Below are 25,172 nucleotides of genomic sequence, written 5' to 3' on the forward strand. Positions count from 1 at the left end.
TTTATTCTACTATTCAGATCTTTTCACGAAGAAACAAAGTTTACAAACACAGGAAGATAATCAATGAATGACTATAGGTACCTATAGCTATGTATTATTTCGAATTTTTATTCATCGTTAGCTTAGGTATCTGCTTGTAAGTATTTATTCAGGCATTTCTTGAGCTTAAGGTTTTCTTTTTGAGACTTTTTATACTTGGAGTTTAAGAAGCTAATTCTATTTTTGAAACGGTTTATTAATTCGGTGACTTCGCTTTTCCATCTAAAAATGAACCTTTCACCAGTTAGGTATTCCGTAAAATTACCTAATCAACGTAATTGAATAATATATTCGTAGAAGAATAGATACTCACTTTTTATGCAGCTCTTCCTGAGAATGAATATGCTTTTGTAATTCTGCATTTGTGTTTCCAATTTTCTGCACACATTTTTCCACATCTTTCCTATGAAATCATTCAAAGCAACGATATGGAATAAATACAAAACAGAAGCGAGAAGCGAGAACACTACGTACAAAGGTAAGGTAGGTACATGGAAAACTGTACAAAGGTAAGGTAGGTACATGGAAAACTCATTTTTGTAAAAAAAACAGCTCCATTGCGATTTAGTTGTCTAATAGGTACCTGGAATTGATTTTTTTGATAATTTCTTCTTGATCGTCGAGTTTTTTACCTAAGCACTTGATCATATTATTCGCTTCTCTGATATACTCCCTGTATTTTTCCATATTGGATACGGTTGTCTGTAATTTCATTTCTAAACGATATTTTTCAGCGATGCAGTCTTCGAGTTCCTTTTTGAAACTAAAAATTGTATAAGCCATTTTCAATTCTCAAATCACGTAAATATAAATTATTTTAAGGAGACTTTCATCGTAGTTACTTTGATAATAAAACTCTCAATTGCAAAAATTCTTTTGAATAATTCTCATCTTCGATATTACTTTCATTGAAATAATCGTCATGAGATTCCTAAGGAAAGAAAATGGGGAAAATTTAGAGACATTAGCTCGATTGGTGTTTAAAATAATATAGATATATTTCATAATGATAAACTTTTTTGGGGGTAATTCGAAGAACTGAAATTCGATACCTACTTTGAATTCATCGTGTATTGACAAATGTCCGATGAGATTTTCCACATTTTTTCGAATTAATTCTTCTTTGCTGTCTAATTTTTTTTGAAGTATTTTCAAAGTTGAATTCATTGATTCGACTCTTTTTTGTAGTTCGTTATTCAGATCTGAAACGATTTAATATTTTGAGAATGTTTTCTAGCAAAATTTGGTTGTCAAAGGAAGCACTTCAACAGTACAAGGGAGCAGAGTTCGGACGTTTTAAACAACCAAAAAACAATTTTTTAAACAAAAAAAAAAGTAGTTTCCCTAAAAACAGAGTAATCTTGGAGAATTTGTGATGGAAACAGGAAGAGGGAAAAGAAATGCAATGCAAGAAATTTAAAACAGGTAGGTACGTTTGGTAATCTACAATTTTTTAAATATTATAGGTAAATAGAAAATTACGCAGAAAAAATTCAAAACCTTACCTTTTTCAATTTTTTCATTTTCTTCACAAGCTTTCTTATCTTGCTCCATTTGTTTCAAACATTTACAATATAAATTAATCTCATCATCGTAACCACGCATTTTTTGGTGACAAATTTCCAACGCGATTTCTAACTCGTTGCAGTCGTTCGACAACTTATGATTTTCATTTATTACTTTATCTCGTTCACTTTCGAGAATTCTCACACAGCTGTATTTTTTCTCCAACGCTAAAACAAAACAAATTAAAATACGGAATCGTTGCGTAACACTTTTTGGATCAAGGAAAAGTAAACAATAATGAAATTATGCTTAGAAATCGAGCTTACAAAACGATTCGTTTTGGAGTTTGATGAAATCGTTTTCCAATGTTAAACATTTCTCTCGTTCTTGTTTCAATAGATTATTACAGTTGAAGAATTCAGTTTCGATTTGTTTCAGTTTGGAGCTCAGTTCATCGGTGCGTTTGGTTAAAATGGCTATCTCTCCATCTTTTTTCGAATTGATGCATATTTCTTCTTTATATTTATCTTGGACTGATTTTAATTTGTCGCGGAGTGAGTTGATTATTTCTGTGTATTCTTTTTGAACCTTGAAAAAAAATTTTAATAAAAAAAAAACAGACAATTTTCTGATATTTAGACCTACATATTTATCTAATATTTGAAAAAGATTAACTAAGTAATAGAAATTTTAATTCAATTTACTATATTGACGATATTTTTACTGCTGGTGGGTTGTAAGTCCTTTAGTGTTTGTAATTCTTGTTCAAGTTTCTCGATTAATAATTTACTTCGATTGTATTGCTCGATCGCTAAATTTTTTTCCTATTTGTCAACATTTTAAAACACCTTATTGGATAGGTAAATTATCTAACTAGCAAATTATTGCTCACTTAATCTCTCACAACATCTTAAAAAAATAAATTGAAAAAAATATATATATATTTTTACCTGAATAATCAACTGAACCTGCTTCTCATCCATTTGGCCAAACATTCGAGTCTGAACAGCTGTAAACTTGACGACCGATCAGCACATTGTATACATCTCAAGTTGCCAAGCAACGTTGAATCTGCTGCACGCACATCACGCTCGTATCCAAGCGTGAAATTCGAATTCCCTCTGTGTTGAGAGTAGGTACTTAGTACATACGCTGCATACTCACCTATTTCGAAAGTAACTATGAAGTTTCAATCAAATCAGCATTAAAAGTGATTCTTGTGAATGAAAATCGAACTTGACCAACATAAGTGTTATTTTGCCTTCAAATTTGTAATACACGCAACTCGTAGTATTTCAAAGATGTTAATAAAATTGCATAACCGGTTTGCCGCAAATACATTAGGTTCGTATCTCCTGATTGTGAAGTTTTAAAGAAAACGAATTGTAGATTCAAAATCAACCAATTAAAACATAAAAAGTTTAAATATCATTTTTCAAGTTCTTTTTTTATAAATTTGTATAAAATTTTACGAAACGAATTGAAAGTAAGTAATTTTGAAAATAAACTGATCCAATCTAATTTTTTTTTTTAAATACACATTTTCATTTTTTGTACCCATATTTTAAATCCAAACTTCGCGAAGGAAAAAATAAACAGATCCAAATTATAACAAAAGCATGTATTTAATACGAAAATCGCATGAAAATCGAACATAATTTACAAAATAAATTTATACGAATGAAAGTACACACATTTGAAGAAAGAAGAAAGAAAAAGAAAAAAATTACAATCTTATACAATGTACTAAAAAAATAAAAATACGCAATTAAGTATTGATGTACAAACAAAAATAATTCGGTTCATCTATCTGATACACAGAGTTCATTCAACATGAAAATATCTAGGCTACAAAGAGGTTCGGAAATTTGGCATTGACCATTAAAAAAAACATTGAATTGATATTTAATTAAATTAGATCGAATTAAAATATTAACGTAATTTAAATAAAATTGAAATAAATAGTTATTTATAATCGAATTCATATGATACAATTAATACCATAGGTATGTAGTTAGGTACTTGATAGAAATCGCTGTTCAGTTTGGTTAGATATTAAATACACCAATCACATTTACATAAATTTAGTAGAAAACATCCTCCAGTCTCCAGTCAAACTTAGTACTACATGATGAAGATAAACGGTAAGGTCTCGAAGCGAAATATAAAACCTACCGATTTTCATGCGTATAAATTGTATAATAAGTATTTATGTAGGTACAGAAGGTACCTATTTATATTACAACATTTCAGCTTTTGTTAGAAATCAATTCCTTGAAGAAAAAAAAAGTTCATTTTCACATTTTACTCGCAATTTTAGCGTGGGGATTTTTATTCATCAAATTCCTCTCCCTCTTAACTATCTCTTAACGTTTGATTTTTACGTTTTTGGCAGGTGTTGAGGCTATTATACGTTGATAACACTTTTAAACGTTGATAAATCATGTTTTTTCGCAGATCTATTCACATTACAAACAAAATTTTGGTTGTCTCCAATTACACACTAATTCATGTGTAATGGAGGACAAATATAGGTAAGTAGGTACCTCAATTGAGGACACGCAATAAGTTCTATGTTTTCAACTCAAATTAATCAACTAATGTGCCGTTTGGAACTTGAAACTCACGAGGATTACCTATTTCAGGCTATAGAATGTTTCAAATTATAAGCAAATATTAATATAATTTATCAAGTGCCGGCTATTGCAGGTTAATAAACTCGAATTGAGTATCAATTAAATATTATAAAATATTATGAAATAATTTTTTATTAATTAGACATCTAATTTTAATAAAAGTAAACTTTTAATAATTGTTTTCAAATTAAAAAATCGAATAATTTTTTTACAAGAAAATAAATTGAACCTGACATCAGCTAATAAATCCCATCCTTTGACATGCTTTGACTATTAGATACATGGACCGAGCTAGTCGGCGAGACATTGCGGTTGAGAGTGAATTTTCGAGAATCCACACTGCACATGAATGTGGACTTCGTCAGAACAGGATTTTGCTCTCTCTTGTCTTTTCCACCTATCTAGTCTAATACTGTGGGCGCCATGGTAAAATTAAATTTTAATCAAAATCATTGACAAATTGCAATTAAAACCAAATGAAACAATTAGCCCAGTACTCCCAGGAGAAATAGATATGAAATAAGCCAAAGGTCGGAAAAATTCTGATCAAAGGGGACTTTTTTCTAAAACGTGTAGAACTAGAATGTCGCCCTAAACAACATATCACTAACATCACTACCCTGATAAGCTGACTCCAGAAAATGTCGCTCGAGCTGTAATTTACCTTTTCTTCAATAAATTATAATCATTCTTTTTGAAGTCGAGCTTTCAGAAAATTAAAATTTCAATTTTATATGTCCAAAAATCTCCACTGGTCTATTCAGCCGGAAAAATCACAGACTGAGGATTGTTTTCATTGATTACAGGTTCGGTGTTATCAACGAGTATAATTTACGTGTGTAGAAAAGTTTATTTAAATTAATTAATTACTTTTACTGTGTTTCTGTTGTTTTCATTTGAATTTTACAAATATAAGTAATGCTGTAAATCCCTTGCGCTGGAATATAAGAGGTCACTCAGAGAAAATGTGCCCTCTTGAAAGCTGGGCATTTATTTGCGGTAACTAATTTATCGAAGGATTTTAATGAAGTACCCGTAATAAAGTCCTATTGCCTGCAATCTACTATCAGCGCAGATCCACACAAGATAGAGATTACTTTCGGAAAATGTCTGGATTATGAGTGTCTTTTCTAACGGTAATGTAAGTATATCTTATCTACTAGCAAAATGCTTGCCATCATAGTACCTTATGTGGAATTAAATTCTCAAATTACTCACATAAAAATAAAAAAAAATTTCTCAAAAGTTGTCCTGCATGGTTAGTTTATCAGGTTTGCGGAAAAACCAAACCAAAAATGTAGAACAAGAACAGAATAAGTTGATCAAAATATTGCTACGTAGGTGTAAGTAAATAACTTTTTTTAGATTTTTAAACAGTTTTGGCTTTTCTAATCTTGCACTTCAACTGAATCTCACCCCCCCACCCCCCTTCTTCAATAAAATGAAACAAACACTTTTTCTATGCAGTTCAGAAGTCTACTAAATCGAAAAATTGTAAAAAAAAAAGGTTCAGACGTATTCAACGTTGGAAATATATTTTTCAAATTTTCACTATAAATTCTGATAAGATTATGAAAATACTTATAAAAAAATTTATGAAATAAAAAAATCACTATTTTACTGAATTTTTTTTTCAACTTTTACGCAATTTTTTCTCTTTTTTATAGGTACAATTATAATTTTTTTCTAGACGAAGGAAAATCATAAAAATAAGGACTTAAAAAGGACTTTGTGAGAAAAAAGGACTTTTATAAGGACCATGATTGAAAAAAAGGACAAGTTCCTAAAAAAAAGGGACCAATTGGGATGCCTGCAAAATGGCGTATGCGAACACTTCGCCTATACTCGTACCTCCAATGCATGAAATAGCTTTAAATTTGAAATAAGTATACTTATGTTAACAAACATTTTGATAATTTGTTACAGGTGCCAAAACACGAATGTATTCAGTAAATGAACACAAACAATTGATATCTCTATAGTTTGGTAAGGTATAATTTTTGGTGTTATCGGATTGTGTTTTATAGGTTTGTCTATGAAAAAAGTGAAATTTTACAGGAGAGTGATTTTATTTTTTTTAAAAACTCGATTCATTATTTTCATCAACTTAGGATTAATTGTGAGGAATGAATAGCACCGCATTTTAAAGATCTGGTATCGAACCTTCATTTAGCATAAGAATACTTTGAAAAATAAAATCTTAAAGAGGAAATATTTCCATGTTTGTAAAACATTTTGAGTTACCTATAACCTTTGATTAAAATTGATCTGGAGGCGAAAGGAAGCGCCCAAAAAAATTTCATGTCGACAAAGTTGTAGAGAATTAAATTTCAAATCGACCTAATGTCGTTAGTTTTTTTCTAGAGTGCTTAGTTTTTGAGTTTTTCTCAAAAAACTAAAATTTCGTTAGGTACCTATGTGTGCAAATTCATTTTTTTGAAAAGTGATCAATTTAAAAAAAAAATTTCCATTTGGTACAAACCAATAAAAAATGCACTTCTTGTGACTATTTCTATCTGCGACAACATTCGAAACAATCAAAACTGTTTTTTAACACTTTTTAAGTACTTAAGAAATTTACCCAAAAGAAGACGGAGTTTCTTGAGATGTATCCTTATACCTCCAAACAACATACAATGTTGTTGGGATTTTGAGTTAGGTAGGCCATTTGCGGTTTTACAAGATCTAGATAACGTACCCAACTCAAAGTGTTATTTTTTGTTGGGGGGGGGGGGGTATACAAACCCCAAAAATGCAAAAATGTCAAAATCGATTTTTTTTTTAGATGTAACCTTATTACTCCCAAGGTGCGATATTAATAATAATTTATCAAGGGCCGGCTATTGCTGTTATTAATCTCAAATTATTAATTAAATGTTATAAAATTTATTATGAAATACCTTTTTATTAATTAAGTAATTAGATCATTTTAATACAAGTGAACTTTTAATAGGTATACTTACTTGTTTTTAAATAAAGAAACCGAATAATTTTTTACAAGAAAATAAATTGAACCTGACAGCTAATAAATCCCACCGCTTGTCTTAGGTATATAGAAATTTAATCCCTTTGTAATTCATATACCATCAGAGCTGGAGCGACTCTTTGGTTTTTGGATGATTTCAACAAGACGTGACTTGAAATAATTTATGTACGAAGGAGAAATTAACCTTCTTCTTCCAAATTAATCGACAATCGACGAGTAATAATTAATTTCGTGTAAGTTACACAATTATTAAAAGCATGTGAATTAAGTACCTATTTTAAAGAATTATGATGCAGGTACTGGTATAATCTTTGATTAGGATAGTAAGTAATAATAAGGGTATAATATTATGAGGGGTGTTCGAGCGTTCTACAGAACGCTACAGAATTGACAGAAAACGTAAAAAATTATAGAGTTTTTGAGCACTCATGACTGACTCAAAAGTCAAAATGGACTGTAGACTGCTGTAATGCAATTTTACAGCAAACGGTGAACATTTTTTTACGTTTTCTGTAAGTGCTGAAGGTTTTTGTTACTTGCTGGAGGGCGCTCGCTCGAGCACTCCTATGATTTAGCTATGTAATTGTAATATGTAGGTACATGGTACAGGGTGCCCAGAAATATCGATCCTAAAAAAGTTTTCTGTTAAATACTTTGGGTTGGTCACAGTGAATGATAATAATGATAGCACATGATTGGTTGTTGGACTGGAGAGATCACATTCCACCAACCATATGCATCTATTTCACGTTGCCAACCTATATTTTTAATGAAAAACTTTTTTATAGGGGTACTCGATATTTCTGGGCACACTGTAGGTTATCATTCGATCATGATCGTAAAACGTTGCCATACGAGAATTCCCTCTGAACAATTTTCTTAAATTTAAATGACTGTATAATTAAGCTACGGAAAAAACGTAGACTGTTGAGAACAAAATTTCAAAAGTACTTTTTCTATGACAAGCCTTAGCTTCTTACGATTAATACCTACTACGGAAAAAAATGCGGCAATATCCGCAAAAAAAGCACTTTGAAATTTTGTTACCATTATAAATAGGTATGAAATTAACTTTTACCGTGAAAAAAATATTTTTACCATCATTTATCAAGTTATTTTTTTATAAATTTGTATAAAATTTTACGAAACGAATTGAAAGTAAGTAGGTACTAAATTTTTAAAATAAACCAAACTTCGCGAAAGAAAATACATACAGAGCCAAATTATAACAATCTCGTAAAAATCGAACATAATTTACATAAAAAATGTATAAGAATGAAAGTATATCTACACACATTTGAAGAAGCGAAAAAATGCAATCATACGATAAGCTGATACATTCGGTTATTCATCTGCATCTATAGTAAGGTACAATATCTGATATATAGAGTTCATTCAACATGAAAATAACTAGGCTGCAAAAAGGTTCGGTAATTAGGCATTGACCTCCGATAAACTGAATGAACTCAAATCAAAATTTTCCTCAAAAAAGATAAAACTATAAGAGTTCACATGAAAATATTCATCAAAACTGTTTGAGCTAAGTATTGTAATGCTTCAAATGAATTAATAAATTAATTTTTTAAAAGTAGGTACATTTAAAAAAAATAAATGTACCTACATTATCTCAATAAAAATAATTAAATAAGCATTGAATTCATAATACTATATTTTGTTTTTTTTTTTTACGTAAAACTACTAATAATACGTACTTATTTCTCCATGAAGGTGTTTTCAAGTAGGTAGTAGTTTTTGCTCTGTGAAAAAACTACTAATACTCAGAAAGTACTATTTTTTTTCCGTGAGGAAACTGAGTCCTACAAACAAAATTTCTGCAAATAACCAAAAATGGCGTATTTCTAGTGCCTTACTTCCATCTCCAATGCATGAAATAACTTCAAATTTTAAATACCACAATCAATATAATTATGTTAACAAACATTTGTTGATAATTTGTTAGTTGTTACAGTAGGGTACTGCAATATGGGTAGGTAATGTAGGTATAATCGACGTCCAGCATTTTGGTTGTCTCGTATAAATCCTTGATTGAAACCAAGTAGGTAAGTGAATGCAACAATCTTGTTGAAAAATGAACGAAAACGCTCGAGCTAGAAAATAAAATTGCACCCCCTCTCCATCCTTTCATTGTCAGATAACTGAAGTCACTTTGGAAAAAAAATGTACACATCTAAGACAGTCGTGCCATAACCAAGTATTACCTACGGTGAAACAAATAGGTAAATATGTATAAAACAAATATTTTTAGAGGAGAAACAAAACACTCGAGCTACAAATTAAAATTACCTCCCTTCTACCTCCTCTCAGACAAAATATGCAATTAAATTTGAAAAAATAAGTATAATATACATCTCAGACTTTGAAATGGAAAAACAAGCGAATATCTATGATCCAAGTACTTTGGGGTAGAGTAAAAAAAAAACCATAGCCATGGATTTTCACAACAGTTGATGAGGAAAGTTTATTACTTTTTTAGGATGGAGACCACATAAAAAAATTTTAAGCCCCTACCCGTGCAAGGCTCCTGTATGGTTTTTTTCAGTTCGATAAGACCGAAAAATGTCTTATTATCATTAAGTAGTCATTGCCTTTAAATTAGGTATAAATTGTACCTATTTCATTTTGTCGGAGTTTCCATTGTGTATAGTAAGGTACAATATCTGATATACATATAGAGTTCATTCAACATGAAAATAACTATATCTAGGCTGCAAAGAGGTTCGGAAATTAAGCATTGACCTCCGATAAACTGGATGAACTCGAATCAAAATTTTCCTCAAAAAAGATAAAACTATAGTGTAAATAATCAAATTGTGGACTGTATCATATCTTTATTCGGCAGGTTACAAAATTACAATGATGCAACATTTTACAATTTGGTAGGTATCGTATAAATATTAACAGGTGGCGCGCGCCGAACGAACCGGCCGATCGGGCTGACAAATACCCCGACATATGACTCATACAAGATAACAATATTACGTATACGCAAAACGACTCATTTTTTAACCCTTTCAAAATAAAAATAAAATGTTCTCGAACATCCTCCCCACTCAAATGAGTGCCCAAATTCAAAAAATCAAATACTGATGAAATAAAGAAAGAACTTCGTGGAAATTGATTGATCATTTATGTACGTATCTGCAGGTTTTCATATTATATTGTGCAACACTACTGTTAGTAATTCCAGTCTCACTGGTACTAGTAAGACTTGGGTTGTACATTAACCCAACCTACAGCAAGCTCCGAGGCACGCTTATATAGCAACCCCCAGGAGTAGTCATTGAGTTATAAGTCAACGTAAATTAAAGGTAACCACAAAGGGTTTAGTTGTGAGAGTACCCTCACGGCGGATCGATCCTTGAATTCGTATCTAACAGTAGGGGTATTCATTATTCAGAATAAATAAATAAATGTAAAATTATCAAGTTGCACAATTTTCAACTTCTAACAATATTCAAATAAATAAATTATTCCTTCGATAAAGTTCTTCTTGAAACTTAGATTTCATTCTTCCAACGATTTTTCTCATTATCGAATTAAGCTACTTCTGAGAGTGACCTGAAATAAGAAAATAACATATTCGCATGTTTTTTAAAATTTGTCATCATTTGGTAGTAGAACAATTCTAGAAATTGCTCTGGTAATTTCACCCTTAGCAGTACTTAAAGTAACCACTCGGGTATGATTATCTTTTCCTACGTGTAATTCTTTGATACGACCAAGGGGCCATTTGGTTGGAGGAACCTCCGGCTCTTTTATAATGACGAGCATTCCCACCTTCAATTCATCTTTTACAGATTTCCATTTAGTTCGTTGTTGCAGAGTGTTCAAATACTCAGCAGACCAACGTTGCCAAAATGTCTGGTGCAGCTTTTGTGTTTTCTGCCAAAATTTCAACCTATTATCAGGCACATTTGTTAAATCAGGGTTGGGAATTGCTGTTATCGGACCTCCGATCAAAAAGTGCCCTGGAGTCAAAGCATTCAAATCATTTGGATCACTTGATTCTGGTGTCAATGGACGTGAGTTGAGGCAGGCTTCTATTTGAGCTAAAACGGTGTTATACTGCTCGAAAGTCAGTCTCACACCTTCGTGATTGAGTACCTTATTCAGATGAGCCTTTACAGATTTCACCCCTGCCTCCCACAATCCGCCAAAATGCGGCGCGTAGGGAGGAATGAAATTCCAATTAATGCCCTTATTTACTGCAGTTGTTTGTAATTTAGTAGAGATTTCATTTTGAAATAATTTTTGTAGCAATTTATTCGCTCCAGTGAAAGTAGTACCGTTATCCGAATGGATTTCTGTAGGTATACCTCGCCTAGAAACGAACCTTTCTAATGCTGCAATAAACGCATCAGAAGTCATGTCTGAGACAAGTTCGAGATGTATTGCTTTCGTGGAAAAACACACAAAAACAGCTATATATGCCTTGTGAACTACTGTACTTCTAGATCTCCATTCTGTTAACAGAACAGGACCTGCATAGTCTACACCTGTGATTGAAAAGGGCTTACTAGGTACCACACGATTTCGAGGTAAATTTGACATAAGTTGAGTTTTGACTTGGGCCTTTTGCCTTATGCAACGAATACAACGCAAAATGCAATTGTTTATGGCTGTGTGAATTTTTAATATCCAAAACCTTCTGCGAATTATTGATTTGAGCAGCATTGGACCTGCATGTAAATGTATCAAATGTAAATGACGAACTAAAAGTTTGGTGAAGTGGTGATGTTGACTCAGAACAATTGGATGTTGCTGTTCAAAAGACAGATCCGAGTTTCCAAGCCGACCACCTACCCTAATTAGGCCAAAATCATCCAGAAATGGATTCAAACCATAGAGAGGACCACGCAATTCTGATCCACGTCCTGATTGTAAAAGAACAATTTCACTTCCAAAATATTGCTGTTGAGTTACCTTAATAAGCACCTTTGTTGCAATATCAAGTTCAATTAAGTGTAAAGTTCCATATATTCTAGGTGCGTAGGGGTGTGCCTGGTGCACAAATCTGAGCATATAACCTACAACTCTGATCAATTTTGAATAATTTGAGAATTTTGAAAATATCAGATCGTTGGCAGTTGTGATAAAAGAATGAATGGTTTGAACCTTTCGAAGATCTGGGAGAGATTCTGATCCGTTCACGAAATTAATATCTTTTGACCAAGGAACATTTGAAGTATGTAGCCAATTTGGCCCCTTCCACCAAAGGTCACAATTCCGTAATTCACTCGGAGAAGTGCCGCTAGAAATCAAATCGGCAGGATTTGTTTTGGTACCCACATGATCCCAAATCCCATCAGAAGTCAAATCAGTGATTTTTTGAACTCGATTGGCCACATATGTGTGCCAACGTTGAGCTGGTGAATTTAACCAACCAAGAACAACTGTAGAGTCGCACCATAGACGAATGATACTTATTTGATGTGATATTTGTAAGGTTTCTTTGATTTTGTGCACCAATTCACTCAATAGCAGCGCCCCACACAATTCAAGCCTGGGAATTGTCTGCTTTTTTGAATTTATTCTAGACTTTGCTGAAAATAGATGAACTGTAACTGAGCCAGTACTTGTCACAGAACGTACATATACTGCGGCTCCGTATGCCTTCTCAGAAGCATCACAGAAACCATGAATTTCTAAACAAATATGCTTTTCATTGAGAGGAAATATATATCGAGGAAATGAAAATTCATTTAGTTGATTTAATTGAGACGCGAAATCTATCCAAATTTTCTTCAAATCATCTGCTATTTCATCATCCCAACTAGAGCTACCCTTTGAACCCTTATGCGAATTCCAAATCTCATGCATAATCAGTTTTGCCTTTACTGTGACTGGACCAATAAATCCAATCGGATCAAAAATAGAAGCTATAACTGACAGCACTTGACGTTTGGTTTTAGCATTTTCAGGGTGTTGGACATGAAACCAAATTTTGAAAGTATCTTCATTGGGAAGCCATAATAAGCCTAAAGTTTTAATAGTTTTCTTATCTTCGAATTGGAAGGGAAACTGTGTTTCAATCATATCAGAAGGTAAATTTTTGAGCAAATCAGGGTGATTCGCACACCATTTTCCCAATTCAAAGCCTGCAGCTTTCAATGTTGCCATTAAATCTGCTTGTAATTTTAGGGCGTTGTGCAACGAATCAGCTCCTGAAAGTGCATCATCAATATAAAAATCATAATATAGAGCAGCCTTGACTAGAGAATTTAGATCGCGAATTTCATCCCCAAGAGCTTTTAGGCATCTTGTGGCCAGAAATGGAGCAGGTGCTAAACCAAAAAGTAACACTAGAATTACATAAACCTTCAGAGGTTCATCTTCAGAAGCTCGCCAAAAAATTCGGAGAAACGTAGTGTCCTTCTCATCAATTATTATCTGCCTGTACATTTGTTTTATATCTGCAACAAAAACCCAACGCCGCATTCGAAATCGAAACAATATTGAGAGGAGGTCCAATTGAACAACTGGGCCTACCAGCAGCAAATCGTTGAGAGACACTCCGTTTGAAGTTTTCATGCTAGCATCAAAAACCGTTCTCAACTTTGTGCTTGTAGAAGTTTCTTTTATAACTGCGTGATGAGGAATGTAGTATTCTGGCCCTTTCACAGTGTGGTCAGTGACCTCCACCATGTGGCCTTGTTTTATAAAATCTTCAATAGCAGCTACATACCTCTCCTTAAATTTTGGATTTTTCTTAAATCTAGCCTCAAGTGAGTAAAAACGATTTTGTGCTTGATGTTTTGAATTCCCTAAAAGACTAGGCGAATCTTTGAATGGTAATTTGACTACAAAACGACCTTGTTTATTTCTATAAGTTGTATCAGTAAAAACTTTTTCAGCAGCTGTTTCACCTGCAGACAAATTTTCCCTATCTAAATTTTCACTAGACCAAAATCTCTCCAACGAATCTAAGAGGTGCTCATCAGCTTGCTGGGACACTGATAAACAGTGTCTACCAGCATTTTCTGAAATTGTAATTGAACCAGTAACTAACCAACCCAACTTACTTTCACGTAAAGTTGGTAAATTTTTCCCTAATTGAATTTGTTTGTTACCTAACACCTTCCAGAAAATTTCTCCTCCTAACAGCATGTCGATCTCCCCTGGGAGGTTGAACGACGGATCTGCCAGAGGTATATCTGGTGGAATATTCCAATTTTCAATTGAAAAAGATTGTGCTGGTAATTGATCAGTGATTTTATCTAAAACTAGGCACTGAATTTTTTCTCTGTATCCAGAATGCTTTGATTGAATTTCTACTTGAACTTGTTGATTTACAAAGGTATTATTGGCACTGATGCCCGAAACAGAAACAGCCACTGCTTCAGCACGAACTTTGAGGTCTTTCAAAATTGAACGAGATATAAAGTTGAATTGACTCCCTTGGTCAAATAATATTCTAACTGGAATTTTTGAAAAATTCGAAGTAATTAATACAATTGCAGTTGACAGAATCACTCTCGGAGAATTACTAGAGACATTGAGCCCATTACCCTTTACAATATTTAAATAATTTGCAACAGTTACAATATCTGAATTACAAGTATCATGTACATCGGAAACCTTATCAAAATTACCTGTAGGTTTTGAAATACTCAACTCACCTTCAGTAGAGCGTTGATTCGGAGTTGTAGATTCAGCTTGTTGCTGAGCTGGTGTCGAATTTGGTTGGCGAGGTGGAGCTGAAGTAGCCCATTCTTCAGGCGAGATGTGGAGAAGCGTATTATGAGCCCCTTGGCATTTTCTGCAAACTTGTCTGGCACACCGGCTGGGGCGGCAGTCTGAACGGAAACAGGAAAAGCATAGTTTGCTTCGTTTTGCAAACTTGAAACGATCGAGCGCAGAAAGATTTCTGTAGTCTGGGCAGGCTGGAATGTAGTGCTGTCTTGATTTACAGAATACACAATACTTCGATTTCGTAGCTGCGGCACCGACGACTGCAACACCATGATGATTACGTTTCACAGCTGTCTTGCTACCATTCGCTGATGCGTCATTATTCGCCGAAGTACGTTGATAAGCGGCACTACGATTGTCCATAAAATCATAGAATTCGTCGAGAGATCGGAAACTTTTATTTCGTGAAAGCTCACGTTGCCACTCTGCATGAGTACCCTTGTCACATTTTTTGAGAAACCAATACTGCATGCTTTGACTGAAACCATCGATCTTGTTCTTTCTAAAAATAGCCTGAAGACCAGCTGTATGCTGTCTAAAAAGAACCATCTGCTCTTTCAGGGTCGGCGACCCCTTGTTTGAAGATTGGCAGTTCCAAAGAGCATTAAAATGGGCGTCGATTTGCCGGAACGGATCGTCGTAATGTTTGAGTAGTATAGACCAAGCCTTCTCATAATTATCTTCCTCAGTAGGCAAATTTACAATCATTGTTGCGGCATCACCGGAAACTTTTGTTTGAAGAAAATGGTGCTTTGCTTCATTATCAAGCTCATTGTTATTATGAACTAACGACGTAAATAAATTTTTAAACGAGGTCCAGTTATTAAAAGTTCCATCAAAAATTGGAATCTCAACTTTTGGCAATTTTAAATTTTTCAAATTACTCGATTTTGAGCTAGGCACTGATGACTCGTCAGGTATAGGTTCCATCGAAAGAAAAATATTACGAGTTTTACGATAAGTAGTCATAAAACGCATACGGCTTACTTCGTATTCGATCGGATTCTCCTTGGCTGAGGAAACTACTTCGATCAGGTTGGAATTCGTTTTACAGAATTCTTCCTTTATTAATTCCAAATCTTTTAACTCGGTTTTGGCGATTGTCGCTTTTTTGGAGGGCAAACCTTGATCCTCGGCAAGCTCTTGCGCAGACTCATATTGTTCGTTGAGATCGCCTATTAGAACATTACACCTCGCAGTAGCTGTAGCAATCCAATTCTGCCTCGAAGTGTTTATAAAGGTTGATGCGGCATGGGAACGAGTGTGAAGATCGTCCTCCTTACTTTTTTTTGACCGGTTGTCATCACTATGTTGGCTTGGATTTCCTCCAAGGTTCGAAATATTATCACCGTGGTTTGAAATTTTATCATTACCGTCTGCCATGGTAAGTGAAATAATAGTACGGCAACGAAAAATACGTGTGGCGGCACAATTACACTTTCAGTGTCGAAAAAACAGTACGCACGGAGTCAAAAAATAGCTTACCGCATCAAAATAGCGTCGAAATACAGCGCATGGCGTCGATAAATAGCGCGCGGCATCGAAAAATAATTCACAACGTTGATAAACAACAGGCGCAACGTCTTCCAAAAAATCACGCGTCGTTGATAAGATACTAACGCACCTGTTACCTGTGTCGATGTAAAAAACGCACGAATAATTCACTGAAAATATGCCGACTCACTTGATCATTGTATTCACGTCGATCAGAACAAAAAATAATCACAAATAAAAATCCATTAATTAACCAATTTTAAGCAAATTCAGGCTCGAAAGGACCATGTAAATAATCAAATTGTGGACTGTATCATATCTTTATTCGGCAGGTTACAAAATTACAATGATGCAACATTTTACAATTTGGTAGGTATCGTATAAATATTAACAGGTGGCGCGCGCCGAACGAACCGGCCGATCGGGCTGACAAATACCCCGACATATGACTCATACAAGATAACAATATTACGTATACGCAAAACGACTCATTTTTTAACCCTTTCAAAATAAAAATAAAATGTTCTCGAACATATAGGAGTTCACATGAAAATATTCATCAAAACTGTTTGAGCTAAGTATTGTAATGCTTCAAATGAATTAATAAATTAATTTTTTTAAAGTAGGTACATTTAAAAAAATGAATGTACCTACATTATCTCAATAAAAATAATTAAAAAATGAGCATTGAATTCATAATACTTACTAAGTGTAAGTACCTATATTTTATTTGGGTGTTTGTAATTGTATGATTATTACACACGTCGTGTGAGAGTTCATATTATAAAGTAATTACTTATAATCGAATTAATGGTACAATTTAAAGCGCTATAAAGGGAAGTAGTATTTGCATACGCCATTTTGGTTCAGGTGCAGTGCCTATAGGTATACTGAGCAAGCAAAGAATAAACCAAAAAAAATATTTCATATTTCCAGAAATCAATTGAAAAATTCTTCATTCTCTCATATGAACCTTAAAAATTTTAGAACCGCAATTTTAATTAGAGAAGCAGAACTAAAACCTTTAATTCACTCAGTTTCACTTTCAAATTTCGAAATTAGAAGATTGAATTTGAAATTGAAATACTTGGATTATTATTTATTAATTAGAGAACAAAATGGTGGATGAGTACATCCACGGTGTAACTTACTCATCACAGTTATCGAAATTGTACTAATACGGAATAGGTACCCTGTGGTGTTGATAACAATAACATCAGGTACATCATTAGCCCTGATATCACTAATCTTCTGGATCTTCGAAAATTTTTGATCAGTGAAGTTTTAAGGTAAGTGAATGCAACAATCTTGTTGAAAAATGAAAGAAAACGAGCTAAAAAATAAAATTGCACCCCTCTACCTCCTTTCAGACAACTAAAGTCACTTTGAAAAAAAAAATGTAGGTATACATCTAAGACAGCCATAATTATTATTACAGTAAAAAAAATAGGTAATTAGTATAGAACAAATATTTTTGAAGGAGAAACAAAATACTCGAGCTAAAAATGAAAATTACCTCCCTCTATCCTCCCTCGTCCCTCCTCTCAGACAAACCATGCCATTAATTTTGACAACAGTTGATGAGAAAGGTTACTTTAGAATGGAGACTACATACATAGAAAAATTTTAAGCCCCTACCCGTGCAAGGCACCTGTATGACTTTTTTCAGTTCGATAAAACCAAAAAATGTTTTTTTGACTATAAATTAGAAATTGTTTTTCATTTTGTCGGAGTTTCCATACTCCAGAATAATTTCTGCAATGCTTGCATTTGCCTCTAAATTGAGAAATTTCCCGTTAATTATTTTTATATATTGCGTTGTTTTAAACTTTACAAAATTTCAAATAAATTTGCAGAATTCTGCATTGCTATAAATAATTCATAAAAATTTTAATAAATTTTCGCAATTCACATTGTCTCTATTTATGACAAAATTTTAAATAACTGTTTAGAATTTCGTATTGCCTCTTAATTGTGAAATTTTCATTCAATAGGTATTTAGAATTCATATTGCTTAAAAATACGAGGTAGGTTCAAAAAGTGGCGTCCTTTTTGGCTATCACTTGAGTTCTATGGCATGAAACCAGAATCTTGAAGCAGGAGAGGAAAGCTTGAACCTTTCCGCATCTTTTGACCTACTAACCATCCCTGTACACGTTTTTGTTCGTTTAATACACAGGGTTACAATGAACGCTGTAATGTCAATTTGTGCCCAAGAAAGAGTGCGTTCAATTAATCACTTTAAATGCATAAAAAATTTTGGTACCCATGTTGAAAGGTAAAGAAAAGATCGTAGATTTCAAATTTTCAAACCGTTTTTGTCTATCTTTATAATTAAATTTTTGACACCAAAAAACAACGTTACATGATGCAGAACTGCAACAAAAAACGCTTTCTCGCTTATGAAACTTGGGCACGGAATTTCACTGAAGCGACATCGATAAATTCCTCCTACGTTGCGAAAAATGCATATATAATTTTGGTGACTATGTCAAAAAGTAAAGGAAGGTCAGTAGATTTTGAATTTTCAAACTGTTTTTGTTTATCTTCATTAATAAATTTTTTATGCGCAAAACGGACGTTACTTTTTGAATATACCTCGTAACAAAATTTCAAATTAATTTTCAAGTTCACATTGTCTACGAATTGAAAAATAACGAGTTTCATCAATTGCACCTGAACAATGTTGTGTAGGTACTCGAAATAAAATTTTTTATACATGAAGAAAATAACCAATAATTGTATTAATAATCAAAATTAAATTTTATAGGTGTTAAAGTATTTACTCCAGGTAATGTATGAAATAACTAGTTATTTTATAGGTACATATTTTTTCTACACTTTACCTAGGTAGTTATTTCATACACACACGAGGTGTCCTTAGTTAAAGTGTGAATTCAACGAATGAGCTGCGATAAAGTACGAAATGAAGGTTAATTCAAAGCTAGAACATATATGAAGGGTCATTCCACGTCAATTCGACCAAGAAATGGTAAGGGGGGGGGGGGGGTCGGTGATCTTTTTGAAATTTTTCCTGTGGAAAGACCTTCCAAAGGGATGACCAAGGGCGCGAATCGCAGCTCTCTAGCTCTTTTTTAAAAACTGCTAGGGGGTGTCAAAGTTTGTTTTCGGTGAATTTGAAATATCATCTATTTCAGCAGTGGATTATACTTGATAACTGCGATACCTACCAAAATGGGACTTTTTCCAATAGTGAGGGGTTTTGAAAGGCTTTTTGAAGATATCATAAAAATCAGTGTCGCCACTTTTTTTCGTACGAAAAATTAGCTCGAAAAGTTTCAAAACGTAGTTTTCATATCGTTCCGACTCTCAAAAATTCTGAAAAAAATACATTACGGACAACTTTTCATGATGAACACCATTATTAAAAAATTGGGATGGCATTATGTCGTAAAGTCGATTTTAAAAAATTGAAAGTTTGCGAAATGCGATTTTTTAATTTAAAACATGAACAAAAGTTTTGACTGATGAAGTTGACCCATTTGGCTCCTATTTGTACGTATCCGTTGAAAAAGTGGGAAAAACCCTCTCACTCGATGAAATAAATTCACCACAAAAATATTTTTACAGCTTATTTCATGTTTAACTAATCATACAATGACAGTCAGTAACATAAATATTCGTACTGCAGCTGTGCTCAATTTAAGCTCTCCGTCAACCGTTTTCTATTCTTACTAATTTTAGAAATGACCGATAAGACAAAGTAATAAGTGTTTTCGAAAGCTCATTTCTTCCTCTTTCCAATGGTGTAATTATTTTTTTCATTTGATGATGTTATCACGACGAAAAATTCATTTCTAGTAACGCATGTGGAAAAAAACACATTCCAAAAATATTCGTACACCTCCCAAAACGATGGAAAAAATGCCTTTAAACTCTGGCTTTGCTTCGGATTTACACGGGGATGATACCAATGGGTAGCTGGGACTAAGACGAGTCGAATGCACACCGAGTTGACTCAGCTAGCTCTTCGTGGGATGGAGAAAAGTGTATCTAAAGTTGGAATCCTTTAGACATACGCTAAGCGCTCAAATTTAGGGGTAATTGAAAAAATGAAAAAATACCATCTTGTAGAGAAAAAAATTTCCAACAGGATAGGTTACATCATCATTTACCTATCTTTAATCGTACAGGCGCCATTTACGAAATTACTAATGAAAAAAAGGACCTTTTATTCTGTTTTCTATTTTTAAGCGAGTTTTTCCCCTACAATTTCAAAGATACCATAAAGATGAGATGACCATCGTGGTAGGAAATTGAATTTCCAAAAAGGTTCTCTGAACATATCAAGTATCTTCAAAATTGAAGGAGGAACAGCCTACGGATGCTCGTAGGTACTTACCTGCTGCAGGTTTGAACAATATATTTGACCTTTTTTGTAAGAAATTAGTTTTTCTATAAAAAAAAGTCAAACATGTTCAAACCTACAGCAGGTATTCTCATTTGAAAAAGAAAAGAAAACCCATTATGACTTCTTTCTTTCATTACAAATGAGACTAGCTTCTTAAGGCCGTTGCTCCTTCAATTTTGAGGATACCCGATATGTACAGAGGACAGTTTTTGTAGAAAATTCAATTTCCTACCACGATGGTCATCTCACCTTTATGGTATCTATGAAATTGTAGGGGAAAAACTCGCTTAAAAATAGAAAACAGAATAAAATGTACTTTTTTTCATCAGTAATTTCGTAAATGGCGCCTGTACGATTAAAGATAGATAGAAACCTATCCTGTTGAAAATTTATTCCTCTACCAGATGGAATTTTCATTTTTTCAATTACCCCAAAATTTGAGCGCTTAGCGTACGTCCAAAGAATTCCAACTTTAGGTAGGTACACTTTTCTCCCTCCCACGAAGAGCTAGAGAGCTAGCTGAGTCAACTCGGTGTGCATTCGATTCATCATGGTCCCAACAGGGTCCCAGCTACCCATTGGTATCATCCCCGTGTAAATCCGAAGCAAAGCCAGAGTTTAAAGGCATTTTTTCCATCATTTTGGGAGGCGTACGAATATTTTTGGAATGTGTTTTTTTCCACATGCGTTACTAGAAATGAATTTTTCGTCGTGATAACATCATCAAATGAAAAAAGTAATTACATCATTGGAAAGAGGAAGAAATGAGCTTTCGAAAGCACTTATTACTTTGTCTCATCGGTCATTTCTAAGATTAGTAAGAATAGAAAACGGTCGACGGAGAGCTTAAATTGAGCACTGTACGAATTTATGTAGGTAGGTACCGACTGTATTTAGCTATTTCATGGAATAACTAGATTCTTCATACATTACCTAGGTCAACTGTGAACAATTTCCCTGCATTAAATAGGTAGGTACTTTTCGTTAATGTATGAAGTAGCTAGTTATTTCATACATTACCTGGAGTAAGTAAATACTCTAACGTACTTTTTGATAATTTCCACATAGGTAGTTGTTAATTTTAACACGATGAATTCGTTGCACTGATCGTATACATTTATAACCACCGATGATGACTTGTAGATATACATAATTGAATCCGAATCCATAGGTACATATCTAATTTACGATGGAACGGTTGATTATACCTGGGTAAGTTTTTTAAAACACTTCATGATAATCGATCATACTTTTTGACAATTTCCACATAAGTATGTTGTTGATTTTAACACGATCAATTCGTTGCACCGATCGTATACATATAACCGCCGATGATGATTTGTTCACACATAATCGAATCCGAATCCATGGCTACTTTACTTATCTAAAAAAGACATAAGTAAGTATCCTACTTGTAAATGCACATTTTATATTAGAAATTAGTAATCAGTCAAATGGTCAATTTACCTTCATTTTCATCAGAATCTGTTTCCAAAATTTGTATTGGAGGCCGAATCCTGAAACCATATCTTTATCGGATTCTGAGGACGATGATGAATGCAGGTAGCACATGCTCAGGTCAAAGTAGGCCTACCTGGTGTGCATTTGTCCAAGAATAAGGGGTTTTGATTGGTTCGGATAAGCCAAAATGGGAAAACAAGTTCCCCACTGAAAATTGTCCAACTTTAAACATCAATTACGTACAAAATAAATAGTCACACTAGGTATACGATCGATTTTTTGATTAGATATTAAGTTAAGCTGAAGTGTTCTACTTTCTGAATCAAAAACAGTTTTTGCACACGAAAGTTGAAAAGTCCTTCTCAAGGGTATATTGTTATCGACTCGTATTCGTCGTTTCGGCGAAGAAAAAATCGATAAATCGCGGATTAAACCCATGGAACTATAATTTACTTCCATGATTAAAAAACATCGAGGTAAATTACTGAAAAATCTCAACACGAAAAGGAACTTTAATTTAACAAAACGCTTTTAACGAACCATTTATTCAACGAGAACTTTACATTACATCTTAACGTAGGTAGAGGTACCTATATTATAATGAGTCGACGAGACGACAAACTATACAAAAAGGGCTAAAAATAGCCATAAAAATCATCTAGAACTGCAGCGGAAGCTGGAAATCGCGATCTCCTGCATCGAGAGAATCGCGAACACATGGCCATGGCGAACATGTTCCATCGAGAAACGTAATCGTAAATACTAATCGTAATTGTAACGTAATTTTACAGGTAATTGATAAAAGCAGTCGTCGGAGTGAGACATTGGTGCACTAGAAATTTAAAATATCGATTACTTTTTTTCAAAATTATTGATCAAGGTTACTGTTGTGACCAGAAAAAAGCTCACGGGTAAAAAATAAAGGTTACGGTTTTTTCTATATAGATTCTTCCGTTCAGGAGAAGCAAAAATCATAAAAATCACCAAAAAGTAATAAAATATGGGGGAAGCCGAAATTGCACATAAAAATTTTGGAAACATGTAAAATTTGACAGGAAAAAAATATTCTGGAAAAAAATCAATTTATATTGATTGAAAATTGATGAAATTGCAGCATAATTGAGATAATTACAGCAAAAATATGTTTCAAAATATCGTCAAGTCTTGTTAAAATGATTTTACAACAATTGAAAACTCGCAAAAAAATCATCAGATTATTGACAAACGACAAACATTAAAAATTGATCGAATAATGGTAGGTGGGTAGGTACTGGGTATTTCCCTTACCTATCTAGTATCTACACATACCTCAAGTCAACTTATGTCACTCAACTACAAGTAAAAAAATCGTTGAAAAACTCACCGGTAAAAGGTCAAGTATAGTTATCGATAGCGAAGATTTTCAAATTTCAACTCCTCGTCAGAGTTCTTGAGTAAAACATGAGAATGATGAGACGAGAACGAGATACACAACTCAAAACAACCTCCGAAATACAAAAATTCATCTCCTTAATAAAAAACACCAACCTCACAAACCAAATCTAATATCTTTTTATTATACAGGTGTAATAATCTAGTAATTATAAACACCTAAAAAAAACTGTCCTGAAGTCTCACTTTTTTGCTGAAAATGTTGAGAGAGTCACACTTTTGTTGTATGTAATTACAAAAAAGCTTCGCTTTCTCTCAAAAATCATTAAAAAGCCTTATCTTGTGACAAAATTGTTGAGTCTCGTTATCCACCAAAAGTAGTCAAACTCAAAAGTTTCGCTTTTTGTCAAAATTACCAAGATCTTTTTAAAAAATTGCAACAAATTTTTAAAAAGACCTTAAATTTGCTTTTTTTCAAAAAAATTCCAAAAAGTCTCAGTTTTTCAAAAATTGCTCAAAAGTCTCACTTCTTGACAAGAAGTTGTCAAAAGTCTTGCCTTTTGTTGAAATTGCCCAAGCCTTGCTAAAATTTTTCGATTTTTTATCCAGAAATTGCAAAATTACCTCACTTTTTTAAGAAAAATTCGAAAAAGTGACATTCTCTTGTGAAAAATTTCCAAGAAAAGTCCTACGTTTAGCTCAAGTTACAGAAGTTTCAATCGAGTTTTATGTTTAGATTTTAATTGGAATGTTTCGTATTGTTTTGCTTTTTTAAATGAAATGTTCTGTTTTTTTTTTTTTTTAAATAAGTATTTTTTTTTACATTAAAAAGTTATTTTTGCGTTTTGTATCATTTTTGATGGCTTTTTGGTTACTTTTTCGAACTTTTTACGTTGACGAAAACACATTTTTTTTTGCAAAAAATTAAGTAAAAGAGCTCTTAAATTGAAAACTTTTGGCCTAAAACTGTTTTTATCTGAAAAATGTTGACTGTTTTTTTCACTTTTATCAAAATTGATGAGTGTTCTTTTAAATGAAAGAAAATAAATCGATAAAATGACGACCTTCCCTCCACCCTCGCTACGAAATAAATAGCTGAAAAAATGCTTCAATTTGCAATTTTTCATCTTTGAAATTGTTTATTTATTTTATCCACCTTACAAATTTTTTTTCTAGGGCAATGTGAAAAAAAAATTCGGAAGCAAATATTGACTCCCTCTCCCCTTCCTACCTTGCCAAAAATTGAATTAATTTGGTAGACATTTCATCGCCCAAAGAAGTATATCCACTTCCTAATATTTCAACGAAGTTTCTTGCAGGTTTTATATTTTTTGTCACCTACAAAATATTTTCAATTGTTTTTTGATTTTTTCCCGGTTGAAAAAAACGCCTAAAAGCAAACCTTCTGACACTAAAAAAAATGTATAGAACGCCAATATCATGTTAGATGGTAGTTGAGAATCATTATTGCTAATTGCATTTTTTAAAAAAATATTTTTCCAAAATCTTTTACGAAACGAATTAAAAGTAAGTATTATTAAAAAGAAATGATGCAATCAATTTTTTTTTTTTAAATTACACATTTTCATTTTTT

At 33.1% G+C, this 25,172-nt stretch overlaps 2 protein-coding genes across 3 annotated transcripts in view; both read right to left on the reverse strand.

Moving 5' to 3' along the window:
• LOC135845416 (TBC1 domain family member 2A-like) overlaps positions 1-2,548 on the reverse strand; it is an 8,672-nt gene extending 6,124 nt beyond the window's left edge. The window contains exons 1-8 of one of the 2 annotated variants that reach the window (XM_065363944.1): positions 2,496-2,548; positions 2,250-2,369; positions 1,872-2,133; positions 1,545-1,772; positions 1,096-1,241; positions 882-970; positions 623-802; positions 353-442 (exon numbers count right to left, since the gene is read on the reverse strand). In XM_065363944.1, coding sequence (XP_065220016.1) covers positions 353-442; positions 623-802; positions 882-970; positions 1,096-1,241; positions 1,545-1,772; positions 1,872-2,133; positions 2,250-2,369; positions 2,496-2,540 — 1,160 coding nt within the window. In that variant the 5' untranslated portion in view covers positions 2,541-2,548. The remainder of the gene's footprint in view (positions 1-352; positions 443-622; positions 803-881; positions 971-1,095; positions 1,242-1,544; positions 1,773-1,871; positions 2,134-2,249; positions 2,370-2,495) is intronic. The other variant, XM_065363945.1, reaches the window with a different exon arrangement.
• Positions 2,549-3,151: 603 nt separating this feature from the next.
• LOC135844922 (uncharacterized) lies at positions 3,152-25,090 on the reverse strand. Its single transcript, XM_065363314.1, has 3 exons — positions 22,214-25,090; positions 21,997-22,130; positions 3,152-21,925 (listed from the first exon to the last, which is right to left on the reverse strand). Exon 3 carries the CDS (start codon positions 16,261-16,263, stop codon positions 10,780-10,782), a length of 5,484 nt encoding a protein of 1,827 aa, XP_065219386.1. The 5' UTR covers positions 16,264-21,925; positions 21,997-22,130; positions 22,214-25,090; the 3' UTR covers positions 3,152-10,779.
• Between the last annotated feature and the right edge of the window lie 82 nt (positions 25,091-25,172).

This window comes from Planococcus citri, chromosome 4 (genome assembly GCF_950023065.1).
Source record: "Planococcus citri chromosome 4, ihPlaCitr1.1, whole genome shotgun sequence".
Classification (NCBI taxonomy): Eukaryota; Metazoa; Arthropoda; class Insecta; order Hemiptera; family Pseudococcidae; genus Planococcus; species Planococcus citri.

Excerpts from the sequence above, each read along its gene's own strand:
- LOC135844922 (XM_065363314.1), bottom strand. The coding sequence starts at position 16,263 with ATGGCAGACGGTAATGATAAAATTTCAAACCACGGTGATAATATTTCG.